This window comes from Thalia democratica, chromosome 8 (genome assembly GCF_965202585.1).
Source record: "Thalia democratica chromosome 8, ktThaDemo2.hap1.1, whole genome shotgun sequence".
Lineage (NCBI taxonomy): Eukaryota > Metazoa > Chordata > Thaliacea > Salpida > Salpidae > Thalia > Thalia democratica.
The window spans coordinates 14,400,165-14,417,044 of NC_139172.1; the positions used below are offsets into that span (position 1 = coordinate 14,400,165).

Below are 16,880 nucleotides of genomic sequence, written 5' to 3' on the forward strand. Positions count from 1 at the left end.
ATAATTTTCTCTTAAAATAATAAGAATGTTGCAACTTAATATGCATGTTTTTAACTTGTAAAACTTTCATGATATATAAAATTGGTATCTAATAAAAGATAGAAAAATGTGAACTCTAGAAACTATTTAAATGGACTGGTGTAAAAAAACATTAGGTTATTGAGATACACATTATTAGCCATGAAAGCATTTTTTGAGCTCTTTAAATTTGTTAATTAAGAATGATTTTAAATATTAATCCTAAATAAACTAACATTTTAAAAATTTACATAATTTTTGATAACTTAACAGTTATTTAGGTTGAAAAAGTCAGTAATCACTCTTTTATAACCAAATACTGCTAGTATTGACCGTGGAAACTATCATCAGCACTCCATTATTTACTCCCATAAATTTATAAGTTTATAATAATAACAAATTATACAGTATCCTTCTTTTATTACACTAACACATGTTTCTGTGTGTTAAAGGATTAACACACTTCAACGGCGTTCTGTAAAGAAATAAATACTATGAGGAAAGAATAGAGGCTAAAGTAAAAAGTTTAATATTTAGCAAACAAGACAACTTACAACCAGCCTCAAGGTAAAAATAAAGTATAAACACTTTTATAATGAACTTTATTTAATTAATTAAATAGACATCTATCTGATTGGATTTTAAGTAACAAATATCTTAGTTTAAATTAAAATGATTGAAGATAGTTCTGTTGTTTTACTCTAAACTGTTGAAAAAATAGTTTGTTCTTAAGAAAATTTTACTTAATGAATAAAAGATGATTGCTACAAACTTATGTTACTAAATTTTTTTTTTTTTAAAGTTTAGCTTAGTTTTCAAAACACTTTTGTAAAGAATAAAGTTTATGTAAAATAGCATTGTTAGAGAAACAATGATATATATTTTTTTAAAGTTTTGACCTTATGATTGTGAAATAAAGTATTTCTTGATGAAGTTGTGTAAATATACTTTTTTGAATAATTCAATACTAGTCTTTTAAAATTTTTGATTGCTTAGTACTCCTAATGACATCAGTAAGCTAGTCCTAGTTCTCATTAAATATAGGGTCATCATTAATCCTGGAATCTTAGATAGTTATAGAATTTGAAAGTTCAGGCAAAAATATCATGTAAGTATAAATACTATTATTTTGAATAAACTTAATTGAACTATAATTAAAAGTTTTATAGCACTTCAGAATGTTTGAATAATTTTTTGAATTTATTTGGAAGTAATTATTATATTTTGTCTGTATTGTGAACAATAAATTTGAGTACTCTAATTTTTTAGTATATAATATTCTAACTGTAAACAGAAAGAAATATTTTTTGTTTTGACATGTTTCAAAATTTATGCAAGGGATTAGTTTGATACTTTGTATAGAATGTAAGTGATTTTTTTATTTTTTATTGCTACCAACTAGTATATCTCATAAAGAAAGTAGTACACAAAGTATTAAATTAACCAATTTAAATGCCATATATTTTCATCAGACAAAAAATATTATTACTAAGATATTGAGCTTCTTATGTAGAATACTAATGAGTTGCGACTACAACAGAAAACCTTAGAAAATTTAAGTTAAAAAATGTTAAATGTACCTTATAACTTTAGTACTTTTTTGTTTTTGAAATCTTAAATTTATACTTATTTTTTCCTTTAAACTTGGTTTATATATATAAATACTCAAAATTAAGTATTTACCAAAAATGTAAAATAAAAACATAAGTAAGTTTGTTTATGTTTAAAACAGGTAAAACTTTGAAAGTAATTTCAATTCTAATACTAAGACAATTTTTCACATACCAGTTTTGTGACTCTAAAACTATTATATGATAAAACTTTTGAAGAACTTTGGTTGAATAAATAGTCTAAGTTGTATTAGAATAAAACTTTTTTAAAATGACATTGAATCTTTTTAGTAAATTTAAACAATTAAAAATACCTTTTTACTTCAAGTTTATACTGTTAAATGGAAAATTTCTTATACAATAAAAGGCATGGTTTAGGGTTCATACACATCAAGATAATTAAGTCTTTTTGGAAAAAAAAGTGGCAAAATATCAGTTTTTGTCGTTTCAAAAGCTTGAAAATTTCAAGCTTTTTGATTAGATTATTAAGTTGTGATTTATTTTAAACAAGCATTTGCTTTGAAGGCAAAATGTCAGTATTTGTCAGTACAAATGCTTGAAAATTTTTTGATTTTAAAAAGAATTTTGAGAATATTTTTTTGTATTGAGTAGATGTAAGATATGAATTTAATTCTAAATAAACCTTTAGTTTTTGAAAGAAAAATGACTATTCACAAAGAGTATATTTATTAATTTGAAATAAAAAGAATTATAAAATGATTGTATCGTTGTTGGTAGATTTATATTTATTTAAAAAACTAGAAAAAGAGTGAGCTAGCACTCTGAAAGTAAAATATTAAGTATATCTGAAGCAGTTACACAACAATTCAAGTTTCAAAAACTAAAACTTATACAATATTTTTCTATATCATTTCTTTATTAATAATGATAAATTAATATACAAACACTGTACTAGAAAATTCTATTATTAAAAGTTATGCAACTACAACATATAAAGTAGACTATGCTCATGCTGTTTCATCTGGTTATAAAATCAACTGTGCGCCAAATGTTTAGGTCATGGTTTCTTAAAATTATTCTAACCAAGCTTAAAGTAAAATGACCTCATTTTTTGATATTGCCCAATACAGACTTGTTAAGGGCATAGCGGGGTAAACCTCATTTTTTTATTTTTAATCTTATTTTATATAGTTTTTACTAAGCTATACAAAATGCTTTTTAGAGATTTAAAAAATTCGAAATAATTTTGAGATATAGCCGGTCAAACTCAGAGGCAACAATAGGATCCTTAAGGGAGGCGCAAACTAAAACGGCAAAAATAGACTATTTCACTAAAAATCTATCTTCTCCTACGTTTTTTGAGATAACTACCTCAAATTTTCAGGAAATGTTCCTTGATGTATTTAGAAAATTCTTTTGGAAGAAATTTAAAAAAAAATCAAAAAATAAAAAAATTATATAAAATACAAACAAAAAATAAAGTTTTTTTTAATTTTTTTTGTTATAAAATTTTTATGTTTTATTTTATTTATATTCTGTTCCAACAGAATTTTCTAAATACTGCAAGGAACATTTCCTGAAAATTTGAGGTAGTTATCTCAAAAAACGTAGGAGGAAATAGATTTTTTGTGATTTCTAGTTATTTGCCGTTTTAGGTTTTGCTTCCAATAAGGATCCTATTGTTGCCTCTGACTTTGACCGGCTATATCTCAAAAATTATTTTGAATTTTTAAAGTCTGTAAAAAGCATCTTGTAGCTTAGTAAAAACTATATAAAATGAGATCAAAAACCAAAAAAGGGTGTTTCCCCCCTCCCCTATGCCCTTAATTAGCAATTTAACTTTTTCTGCTTACTAATTAACACCTTTGATATCCATAATAATCCCTGAAGGGAAATATTGCCTACTTTGGGAAAATGTCAGTACTAATAGTAAACCAATATATAGTAAGTAATTCTTCATATAAATAACTTTAATACTTTGAATATCATATGAAAAATTTAATATTTAAATTACTTTAGTTCCTTAAAAACTTGTATTTACTTTTTTTGCTAAGCTTTTTGTACTTGATTGTTTTTTTTTGTGCTCATAAACACCTAACTTGTTACAGTAGTGGCATGTATAAAGTTGTTATATTATTATTACTTCACCTTAATTCTTTTTTCTCAATTGAGTTTCAAAAAAAAGAAAATGATCAGTCATTTTTACATTTTGCAAAGCCTGCAAGCGAACAAAATGTTTATCAGTTCTCAAAGAAATTACCATCTGTTAAACCTGCACTTTTAAGTAAGTTTACTTTTGTGTAATGATTTTTTATTTTTATGATTTTTTTTTAACATTTACTTAACAAACTTATAAAAGTTCTACATTCTAATTAGATTTTCATTAAATGCCTTAACTATGGACCTCATACTATTAAAGTTTAATTTTTTTCTTTAGGTTATCAACTTAAGTTTATGTTCTGAAAAAACATAAAACAAATTACAATTATTTATTTAATAAATGAAAAACCAGTACATACTGTACATACTGTAATTGTACATAATGCAATTTTTTAATAAATAAAAAACTAGTACATACTGCATTTACTATTAACATGTTTTACTTTAGAGCTTTTCATGTTTACTAAAGTATATTTACATTGTTAGAATATAAGTAACACTACTATTTTTATGTTTGAAACATACAAAACGTAAACGTTAAAGGCATTTCCATGTTAAGTTCTATGTCATTTTATCATTAATTTTAAAATTTAATATATCTCATACATTGTATAGTTTTGACTTAATTGTTTTTGACATTAATAAGTGTCTACTATTGTGATTTATTTAAATGTTTTTTTTTATATAATTTTTAACATTTTTTGTCTGTGTTAATAATATTTATCACAAGTTTTTATCATCTGTCAACTTAAAATGTACTTTTTCAACATGTGGTATATTTTATTGAAAATTATAATAATTTTTTTAAATGCTTTAAAAATTATACGTTTTATACTATAAAAACACTAAAAATATAAATATAAAAATTATAAAATAAAGTCTGATGTTTAAATTATTAAAAAATAAATAATTTAAAACTCAACACTTGTAACACTTTCTATTTTACTTTATAAAAAATTTTAGAAGTATTATAAAATAAATTGTTATTACTCATTTTACTTACAAACAGCACAAAATACAATAGATTTTTGTCATAATTTTTAAGTTAGCTTTTACCAAGTCTTGACCAATTTGAACTACAAATTTTTTTAGAAAAACAATTAAACCCTTTTCAAATATAATAAAAAATTAATAAAATTGTGATCGTTTTTTAAAAAGTACTCTGTTGACGATTAGAGGCTTTAGTTTTTTAGTTAAACTCTATGTGTGTAGAAATACTAAATAAAGTTAATAAAATCTTATGTTCATAAACCAATATTGAATTAAGTACAATTTTAGTTCCTGGGATTCTTGGTACTCAGCTGTTTGCAAAACTTGATAAGCCGTCAAGAGTTAGCATATTTTGCTATAAAAAGTCAGATTGGTTTAGTATTTGGCTTAATTTGGAAGAGCTTTTACCTAAAGTTGTTGATTGTTGGTCTGATAATATGAGGTATGTTTAATAAAAAAAACACTTTTGATAAAATCAAGTATTAGGAAAAATTGATAGTCTTATTTTGTATTTTTATTTTTTATAACATAATAAATTAATTAATCTGCAATTTTGAGAAAAGCTTCAAATTTATTTAACAAAAAATAAATTTCTAATACATTATTAAGGAACAGTAACTACAACTTAGTTTTAACATGTTATGCCTTTTTTTATTTTATTATTGCATTAATATCTAAGCCAAAAGCTTTTTTAGAAAAATTAGTTTTTTATGTAAACATTAGCATTAAAATTGCATAATATATAAAAGCTACAGAAAATCTATAGTCCGATTTCTAAGCTTATTCTTTCTATACTTTAAAGTCTTTTAGCTATGTTTTTACTTGTTAATACAGAATGAAGTACTTTAATGCATCAGATGTAAGAAATCAAGAAGGTGTTACTATTAAAGCTATGGATTGGGGTAAAACTGACTATGTTGATTATTTAGACGCTGATCACCATGTGCCTGGTTAGTAGGAATAAATAAATACTTAAAAAATATTAGGCTTTTTATATGTAATTTCAAAGTTTAATGATCAGGTTAAACATTAAAACTTTGCTTTTGGTTTTGCATCTACTGTCAGTTATTATATATGACAGTTTTTAAAACTATAGTTTTGACTTTTTTTGAGTTTTAGTAGTGTATTTATTTATTAAAGGTAGTGCGTATTTCGCTCCTATGTCAGGATACATGGTTAACAAACTTGGATACCAGAGAGGAAAGAACTTGTTTGGTGCTCCTTATGACTGGAGATTGGCTGTTTGTAAGTCTTACTTCTCATACTATACTTTTTATACAAGTAACAAGAAGTCACCTTTGCAAAAGTTTTCACTTTTGAACGGCATCACTTTGCATGTATTTATACTGACCCTAACCCTAACTATAATCCTGACCTTAAATCTAACTCTAACTCTGACGATAACCTCATGCATAAGTGACCATATTTTTCCTCTTTGTTGTGCATAAAAAACAAGTAATATCTTATTTTTTCTAGTTAATTAGTACCAAATGTTTTCTGTCAATAAACGCCTTTCATATTTATAAAGCATTTGTTGAAGTTGAATCACTACAAGTTTCCTTTAATTCAGCTTTCTTTTAAAACAAATTTAGGTAGATCACAGTGTTCAAAAGATTTTTTAATGTTAAACTTACATTTTTTTGTTCCCTCGTTTAAGATGACCAGTGTTTTTAAAGTATATCGAAACTTAAACAAAATGTATTTATCTTTAAATTCTTTTTATTGTTTTTACTTGACAAATATGTTTTTTAACAACACTAAAACTTAAAAAAAGTTACGTTTGCTGCATTATAAACTCATTGTTACTTAAGAAATTAGCAGCAACAAAAATGACTTAACAGAAAGCATTTAGTATACTTAGTCAATGTTTATATTCATACAAGACATTTTTCATGCTGTGTTTGATGAACCCATGTTAATACTATTTTTCATTTGAACTTTTTTATTAAAATTATATCGTAACGTAAAACAATTCATTGTAGTTAGTAAAAACTACACAAAAAAAGTGAAACTTCAGTCGCAATTGGTAGTATATTGAAATAGTTTAAATTAAAACCGCATTAAATTGTAAAACACTACTAATTTTTTTTTTAAAAGCATTTTGAATTAGTTTTATTTAAGTTGTTTTTATAGTACTTTTTCGGGTGCATGTTTTTTGTATTAGATCTCACTTCTATTCAGTTTTTTATGATATTAATTCTCTACACCATCACGCCACACATTGAATAAATAACAACATTAAAGTTAAACCAATGACAGCAAGAAATATCAAAACTAATAATTTAAGTTTAAAATTTTTTAGTATGTATTTTTGGAATACCCAAAGCAATAGATCTTTAAATTTTAATTTGAAAGCTCTGCTAAATTTACTTAAGACATTCAAAAAATTATAGAAAGTAGAAAAAATAAAAAAATACAAGTGACAAGTAGGAAATGTAACAGATTATTGTATTAGAAAAACTTACAAAATTTTAAAGGAAAAATATTAGTGTTTGTTAGTTATTAATATAAAAAATGTTTTGTTGTTGTTTAAGATTAAAAGTAATAGAAAGTTTATGATAAATAATTTGTAATAGTCAAATTGAAACAGGCAACTTTCAAACGATAGTACAATCTTTGTTCATTACTTATAATTTTTATTGTGCCATTTGCACTATAGGTTGTTGCATTTTTAATCATAAATTTAGTATGATTAATCATTTTTTATATGTATTACATTTAATTTTTTTTACAATTTAGACTTAAATTTGTTTCTCACTTAAACTTTTGTAAGAATGCTTGTTTTTAACTTCTTCATTCAATTTAAAACCTGTATGTTTAATTTACAAAATACATATTCTTGAACAATTTAGTAACATTTAGGTTTAACTTAATATTTAGTTTTATATACTTTAATACTAGACTAATTGAAATTGATTTAGTATTTATTTAGTTTTAAAGATTATGTTTTAGTAAATTAAACATACAGGTTTTAAATTAAATGAAGAAGTTAAAAACAAGCATTCTTACAAAAGTTAAAATGAGAAACAAATTTAAGTCTAAATTGTAAAAGAATTAAATGTAATACATGTTAAAGATGATTAATCATATTAAACTTTTTTTATACATAATTTATAAAATTTATAAAATTAATGCTAGAAAGGTAAGTAAGAAAAAAAACCTACCACGTTAGAAATTAAACATTAGTAATATGCAAGTTAAGAAATTAAAACTTAAAAATTTATGTAAGTTAGAAATAAACAGCTCCTATTTTTAATACTTTAAGTTTTTTTTAAATTTATGTTTCAACTTAAAGAAAATAGTAGAACAAGAGTAATATAAAAATTATTTGTTGAAATCTAAGTCTTAGACTACTAAGTGTAAATTAATACTTGAACCAATATATACCTTATATAAAATAATCTTTTTATTTACCAAACATTAGATCTTAACAATACAGGTTTTTAGTTTTTTAAAGCACTCTAAATATTTTACTGTAAAAAGTTAAAAATATATTTTTTGTTTTTTTTATTTAAAGACAAACAGTGTTATATTTTAATTTTATCTAAATGTTAACAATTTTAAGTATAAAAAAAACAGTGCAGCATGAAGAATTTTTGGGAAACTTAACAAAGCTTATTGAGCATATTTACGAATTGAATGGACAACAAAAAGTTGTGTTGATCGCTCACTCAATGGGAAATATGTTCACTTACGCTATGCTCAAACGACAATCTACTGGGTGGAAAGACAAGTACGTTGACTGCCATGTCTCTATGAGTGGACCTTATCTTGGTGCTACCAAAGCTATGAAAGCTCTTATTTCAGGTAGCTTTTACAACTGAAAGTTCATTAATAAAGCTTGATGCGTAATTTGCAGCTGTAGATTTTGACAGAAAACAAGAGTTATTGTTTCTATTTCTAAAACTAGTTTAATCAAGTGTGAGCAAAACCATGAGAAATTAACATAAGGGCTGATCATACCAATTCGATTATGTTAAACTTGAGCTTGTCTCACGGCATACAAAAGTCCAGGCTTCTGCTCTGCTGACTTTCGCCGATGTTTTTGTTCATGAGAAACTAATTGATTATTTGCTTTAAGGAAAAAAATTGATTATAGTTATTTGAAAATATGACTACAACCATTTTATTAATAATCTCTTTTAATTAAAAGTTTATTTTCAAAATTGTGAAAGCTTTTTTAATTAAACTTAAATTGAGTTAATTTTGTTGTTAAAATGTGCTTAACATGTTTTATTATTACATATTTTGTTACATAGATTACTGTATTTTTATTTTTGTTAATATATAAACGTGAAACTTTATTTTAAAGTATAGTTTTTTTTATTTTCAATTTTGAAGATTTCTAGTTTTAACAAATTTTAGCTTAGTACAATAGTTCATTTATTTATTTTTCATTTAACGCCTCTTTCACTAGTTTACATGTGAAACTAATTTATCAGCTCTATTGTGTTGGCAAAATTAAAATTACTTAAAGGATACAAGTATTAATGATTTTACTTATGTAAAATACTTACTTTTATTAATTGTTCTTGTATACTTAGATTTCAAAAAAGGCAACTTTTAAAGGTGATACTGAAGGACATCCTTGGGTGCTTCCTGGTTTACAAATGAGAGCTGCTTTTCGAACTATGCCTAGTTCTGCTATGATGCTACCCAGACCTGACTTATGGCCTAAGAACAAACAAACAATAGTTTCTATAGTAGAAACAGATGGAACTTCAACAAACTACACTTTAAATGACTATGAAAAACTGCTAAAAAGAATAGGTAATTTATAAAAATAAAAAATATGTTTTTATTTACTTTTTATAAATTATCTTTTAGGTGTGTTGTAGGTTAAATTAGTAATTGTATACCTTACTTTACAAGTAAAAGTACCTAATGTTTGAAAACTGAATTTGTTACTTATAGGATGCTAAGACTTTGCAATTTTTATTTTTAGTCAGTTAAAAAATTCAGCAAGTCTTATAAAATTTACTTTTTGAACTCATAAAACTAAAAATAAAAATCTTTCATAAACAATTAAATTATATTTTAGATTGTTTAAAGCACTTTTCTATAAAGTTTATGTTAACATTAAAACTACTAAAAACTTATTTTATTTTAGTTAAATAATTTATTAAAAGACAATAAGTTGAAAATATGATTGTATTTTATTTGATACAAAAAGTAGTTTGTATCATTTTTACCATCATATCATGTTGCATTCTAAATTATTGTACAAAAACTAAAACAGTAACTAAAAAATTCTAAACGACTAAACTTGTCTTACTGATTGTAGACTCAAATTTTTATCAATACTTGCAAGATTTCGAGTTCGTCGTGTACTTCTACTGGTTTTGGCTGTTGAAATGAGCCTACTTTGCCTTCACTTGAAAAAATTACATACTAATTGGTCATAAAGCTGATTTTAATTTTGTACCATTTATTAACTTCTTTTTTACTACTTAAACTTACAAAGATTCAATATTAAATGTGCAATAGTTTTCTCTTTAATTAAATGAAAGTTGACTATTATTCAGGGGTAGGAGTCTAAAATTTACGTATTTATTTAAGACGCTTTTGCACGAAGGGAAATTTTTGCACGAAGGGTCACTTTTGCACGAATACACTTATACACCGGTTGAAAATTTTTAAACTAATTTATTTTTTTGTTAACTAGAATTAATATTTTTTTTTCACTATCACTATTACCCCTAACCCTTACCGTTGGTCGGTAATAATTTTTTTCTTCATTTTTGTTTTTTATTGAATTTATTATTAATTTTATTAGATAATTTTCATTAGATTTTTATTTCTATTACTGTTAACCCTAACCCTCAGTCAGTAACTTTTTTTGTTTTTTTTTCAATATTTTGTTTTTGTTATGTTTTTTTTTAGTTTACTATCACTGTTACTCCTAAGCCTTACCGTCGGTCGGTAGCTTTTTTTTGTTTAATTTTTTGTTATTGATTTATTTTTTTATTTATTATTTCTTGTATTTTTATTTTATTTCTTTTTATTTCATCAATTTATTTTTACTCTCGTGCAAAAATTTCCCTTTGTGCAAAATGTCTTCGTGCATATTTGACTCGTTCCCATCATTCAGATATAGGGGTTAGTAATAGTAAGTTATTACAGTATTTTATAACTAACAAAGATTTATAAGAACAAGTAAGGTAGATCCTTTAAGTAATTTTAAAAATTTAATTAAACTGTTACGTGAGGCGAGGTAGTAATAGTATTAAATGCTTACTCTTTTGAAAGAAATGAATAGTTTTTTAATGTTTTTAACAATATTTTAATATTGTTACTTTATTAATACAATTATTAGCGAAAATTAATTAACAACATATAAAAAATGGCGGTTTATAGAGGTGTTTAGCTATACTATTGAATAGTTACAATGTGTTTTTGTGATAACTGGCCACAATTTATAAAATTTCAGCTGAAAATTCTAGAATAATTTTTTTGGCACCCATACAACTTGCATTATGGTTGTTTTCAGAAAATCTAAATTAGTCTCTAAATTCGCTACTTCAAATCAGTTGGAAATTTGCACATATGGTTTTTGCAATATTTCCCAATGTGAAAAAATTTTCCAGCTTAAAATTCAAAGGTCACCGATTTTATAAGCATTCTAATGACCAGTGATATCGAGCTTTGTCTAACTAAAATGCAACGTATAGTACATCGTATACAAGCAAGACAGCTAGAATACTCATTGGTGATTTGATTTCAAAAAAGTTTGCATAAGTTTTCAGAACAGTAGTTTTGACTTTTGTGTGCCGTGAGACATAATCTTGTCGATCTTTGCTAGTTAGTTTAATGTTATCACTAACGAGCATGTGAGTTGTCTTTTATTTGAAAATAAAACTACTTTATAACTTTTTAGTCGTAAAACATGTAAAAACTAACGCATTTCCCGACGGATATTTTTTTGCAACTCAAGGTCTGAGGTTTGCAAAAAAAGACATGCCCGTTAGGTCACTAATATAAATGTCACAATTATTTTACCTCTAATTAGATTTAGTATTAATTTTCTATAAAATATGTTGTAAATTTAAAGTAAGCGGGGATTAAGCAGAATCACAATTTTGCAATCAGAATTTTAGTTATCACCATTTAAACATGCACGAATTTACAGTTTTTTTTTTGGTACAAGTTTTTGTATCTGTTTTCTAACATCAACTATAAGACGCAGCTATGTTAACTTAAGGCTTTTAAGAAGGAAAGTTTTAATATCTAGCATGCTAACAACAGAATGTTGTTGTCTAAACAGGTTGTGATAACTGCTATCAGTTATGGCTCGACAACGGAAAAGCAATGGGAAATTTTGAACCACCTAATGTAAAAGTTCACTGCATTTATGGTACTGGGCTAAAAACTTTTGAGGTACGTTTAATCTTTAAAAAACTTAACTTATGAAAAAATAAATACCTTGTTACAAAGAAAAACTTTAAGTAATAAAATCTACCAAAACCTTTTACTTTTTAAAGTTTTTCTACGTTAGTTTTCGTCGTTAATATTATAACTTTTTTTAAACATGTATTACATAATATAAATAAACTTATTGTGTTTTAGCTGAAAGTTGATTTTTTTTTAGTAAACCTGTAAGTTTTTATCTTGTCTTTTTATAAAATAGTAGTTTTGAATATTCTGAAACAAGGTTATAAACAAGTCAAAAATTTCACTAGCTATTTAAAAGCACTTTTACTTATAATTTAAAATTTACTACTAAAACATATCAGTTTTGCTGTTGTGAATGTTGAAAAATAACTTTTTTATAGTGTAACATAATAAAATTCAAAGTAAAATTTTAAACTGAATAAAAAAAGTAAATCGTATATACTTTATCAAGAGAGTAGTTGAAGCTATTAAATTTTGTATATATATATAAAACGGTTAGTATCATTGTGTTTAAAGTGATAAATGGATGAAATTTTTAGTTTTATGCTAGAATGTAATTTTGATTTTTACTTGAATTAAAACCATTGAAACCAATAAAACAACTATTATGTCTCTATTAAGTCTATTTCCATTGTATAAATAAAAGTAAACTGTAAAAACTATTAAACAAAAAAAAATAAGGTTTAATAGTATAATTAGTATAAGTGTTTATTTATCTTTTGTATTTATCATTTTGTTAATTATGTTAACACCACCGTGCTATATCAAAGACTTCTACTTATAGAAAGTCTAAAAAAAATTCTCAGCTTTGAGTAGTACTTATGGAAATAATGAAAATTAGGACTTGATTAAAACATAATAAAATAACGTTTTATTAAAGTAGCTTTTTACATTGACTACGCTAAAGGGATCATATACTAGAGAGGTACCCACTTTACTTGCTCCTTTTAATAAAAAACGAACTTCAGGATGTCTCAAATTGGGCTATACCACCTCATCGGGTTTTAATTTAGTTATCAGGGGGTATTAACTAGTAAGAGTAGGAAAAATCAAAATTTTATCTAATTATTAAAGAGGAGATATCTAATATAATGAGTTAATTATTTTTTTAAATATACAAAGTGGGGGGTTATGAAAATGAGTTTGAAAAACAGATTAAGCTGCAAATAGAGTTTGCCGTAAAGTTGGAGTTTTTCCAGAATAGCCTAATACTATGTGTCGATTTTTATGTAAAGTCTGAAGCTATACCAATGAGTATTAATTATGTTAGATGTTCGAAAAAAAATTAAGTTTTCATTCAATAACGTTTTTAAAGTAATTCATTTAAAAAACGACTAAATTGATCTTTAAGCAGGCTTTGAAACCATAATTGCTACGAAATTAATACTTAAACTCAAGAATGAACATAACAAAAAATTTTTTTTAGCTTTATATAAATACAATACTTCAAGTATTTAAACTTAAAAGGTTCGAAAAAAAAAAACTTAGTAACTGTGTAATAATTTATTTTTAAATATTAAATTTATAAGTTTATATAAGTAAAGTTTTTACAGCGGATGACCTACAATAGTAAAGGCTTACCAAACCTTGAACCTCAAAGTATTTTATATGGAGATGGTGACCACACTGTTAACGTTTACAGTTCATCTGCTTGTTTGAGGTGGAAAGGTGATTTATTTTTTGTTTTTTTTTACAAAAAAATCTAATATAAAAATATTTTTTTTGTTAGCGGCAACTTTTGAAAATAATTCTTTTTGATAAGTCTTTCAAATATTAAAAAACTAAATTATGAGTATAATTTAAATTTTTAAAAGTTTTACAAAGTTTATGTGCTTTTACAGGAAAACAAAACTATGACATCATTGATGTGAGTATGCCAAACAATGACCATGTTGGTATATTGAGTAATGCTACAATGTTAAGCTATATTAAAAAAGTTGTTACAAAAAATTAGTTCATAAAGAAAAAAAAAATTGAATATTTTGCTAGTGATTCATTTGTTTTTAATTTTACATAATCTGTTCAGTTTTTTTCTTTTTACAATTATTAAAGACCTTTTCATCGAAGTTTTTTTTAGATTTTTAGTCATTCGGTAAAATTTAAGGTTGTATTCTGTGTGTAAAGTTTAATTAAAAAAAAAAGCTTAAGAGTTAAAAGCGATTTAGATGCTTTATTTATTTGTTTTATCCATACAATAAACAAAAGAAGTTACGATCCAGCTTAAAATATTCTTAAAAGATTGATTAAAATATTATATAATGAAAAAACAATTGCCTAAAATATACTGTTAAGTTTTTAATGAGTCTTTTTGTTTATTTAACGCGTGTTTAAGTCTACCTCATTTAAGTACTTTTCTGCTTGCCTTTTAATTAAATCAAGCTTTATTGCTTGAAATAAGTTTCAATATATTCAGTACTGGAGAAAACGATTAAAAATGCTGTTTCTTTTTGTTGATGTAAACTTTCATTTGTTTTTACTAAACTGTACAAGCTATTTTTAGGTATCTTTTTACTACTTATCTGAAATATTTTAATCAATTTTTTAATAATAAACGACAAGTTTAAAAAATTATAAGTTTGTTCTAATCTTTATATTTTTCGTAGATAATATTAAAAGATTTATGTTTTTGAAATTAAAAAAAAATTACTATACAAATAAATATAATAGTTTATTGAAATTAGTTGCTTTAAACCACAACTTTAATTTTGTTTTTATATAAACCAATAAACATAGTTTTCATTGTCATAATTATAGACATTGTCATTTCATAGTCATTGATGACAAAATTCTACGTATTGCATAAACTTTATCATTTATAACTAAAATGGTTTTTATTGGTCTTTGTGTTATTGTAAACTGAAATATTCATAAACAAAATTAGATGTATGTATATAATGTACAAAAGAAACAAATAAAAACTGTGAGATAGTTTTGTATTGTTTTAACTTTAATTGACAAACATACGCATATTAAATTTTCGAAAATATTATATCAAATTGTCGAAAATATTATACATTGTAAATTATTTTGGGTTATAAACAATACTGTCCACCAATAGTTCAATGAATTGTTGTTTTTTTAATGATAGTGATGTAAATTTAAAAGCATTAAAATTTTTCCTATTTAAAAAGTATAATAAATTTAATCAGTTTTTGAGATTTAATTACTTGAATTTAATACATAGCTCAATCTAAACAAGTTCAAACATTATAAAAATATTTTGAAGAATAGCAACCGATTTTACACAATAAAAAAACTTTTTTAGGAGAACTAAAACCAAAGTAAAACTAAAATAAAACAGGAAATTTTTGTACGCTGAGTTTTTAGAAAAACCTAACTTGCATTAATTTTGTGTTAAATACGTTATACTATAACATGTTCATCAGTAAATCTTCATTTTTAGTATACTATTAGTTGCCTTGAGAATCTGTGAAAGCAGTGAAATACTCGTAAGCAGTTTTTAATTGTAGATTTTATTTACACTTAATTAGTGATCAGCAAACAACGGTCAGATCCGGCCCACTACGCGAAAATATCCGGCCTGGAAGTATTTTAAAATCACAAGCAATTTCTGCAAAGAAACAGATTTTTTTTCTCATATATTTAAAAATGTGCTCTTAATTTGATTTTGGTTAAAAGTTAGTATGTAATAAATGATTTCATACAATTTATAATAACTTTTCTATTTATAGATTTAATTTTACTGTTTTTATTATACTTATACAAAATTATGCCCTAAAAGACTTCTAACAAATCCGACCAGCTCAAAACCGTTATGTTGTGAACTTGACTCGTTAGTAAAAGACTGCTGACCCTTTTCTTAAATGTATAAATGTTTTGTTGGCGTGTTTTATCATAAAAAAAAATCTATTTACCATTAAGACGTCAATAACTTGTATTTCTGCTAATTTATTTTTTTTGTACAATAAAAACACTTTCTATTCTTATGTGGAAATAAACAGGTAAAATTTAATTCCAAAAAGAACATCAAATTTGTATGTAAAAAAGTATTTAAGCTACTATCTTATAACTGATTTTTTCAAAAATAAACGAAAAATATATTTTTATTAACTGTAAGTAGAATAATTTTTGATATTAACTTCCTATAAAGAATATTAGAAACATAAATTGTTTTTTTTTGTCAGCACTTAATAAACTACAGTAAAGTTAAATAAACGACAGTAACATAAACTAATCAAAATAAAAAAATACGTTTAGTAGCTGTCTTTTTTTTTATGTTTTCTATTCTAACATTAAAACAATAGTATCTATATTATCAAAGGATATTTTTCATTTTTCTTAAAACGATAAAATTTTATATTTACTTAGCTTGCCAAAATTATTCAAACTACATTGAGGAGTAGAAGAATTTATTAGATTATGTAGTTGAAGTTGTTAAACATGCATATTTATTAGTATAATGTGGTGAACATCTATCTCATAATACAGTAGTTATACAACTACAACGAAAGAATAATATTATTTTGCTTAGTTTAGCATGCTTAATTAAGATCATTAAACAAAACATCTTTACGTCTTTAAGACTAATAAACTGCTCGCTTGTTTAAATCTTAAAATATTTATGTTCAAAGTTGTATAACTATTTACAAACTATTTTACGCTTAAATATTTAAAAGTAATCAAAAACATATTTAATTAAATTCTGAAGCATGTACTTATTTTTCCGACAAAAACTAAAACTAAAACTTCACCGTTAACTAGCTGTTTGTACAAATTATACTGTGCTTT

General features: G+C 24.3%; 1 protein-coding gene across 1 annotated transcript; it reads left to right on the forward strand.

The window, feature by feature from the left end:
* The first annotated feature begins 3,667 nt into the window (after positions 1–3,667).
* On the forward strand, positions 3,668–14,843 carry LOC145842019 (lysosomal phospholipase A and acyltransferase-like). Its single transcript, XM_082949367.1, has 9 exons — positions 3,668–3,873; positions 5,028–5,181; positions 5,574–5,689; positions 5,880–5,984; positions 8,319–8,546; positions 9,309–9,509; positions 12,004–12,116; positions 13,685–13,799; positions 13,973–14,843. Exons 1-9 carry the CDS (start codon positions 3,705–3,707, stop codon positions 14,083–14,085), a joined length of 1,314 nt encoding a protein of 437 aa, XP_082805493.1. The 5' UTR covers positions 3,668–3,704; the 3' UTR covers positions 14,086–14,843.
* The last annotated feature ends 2,037 nt before the right edge of the window (positions 14,844–16,880 follow it).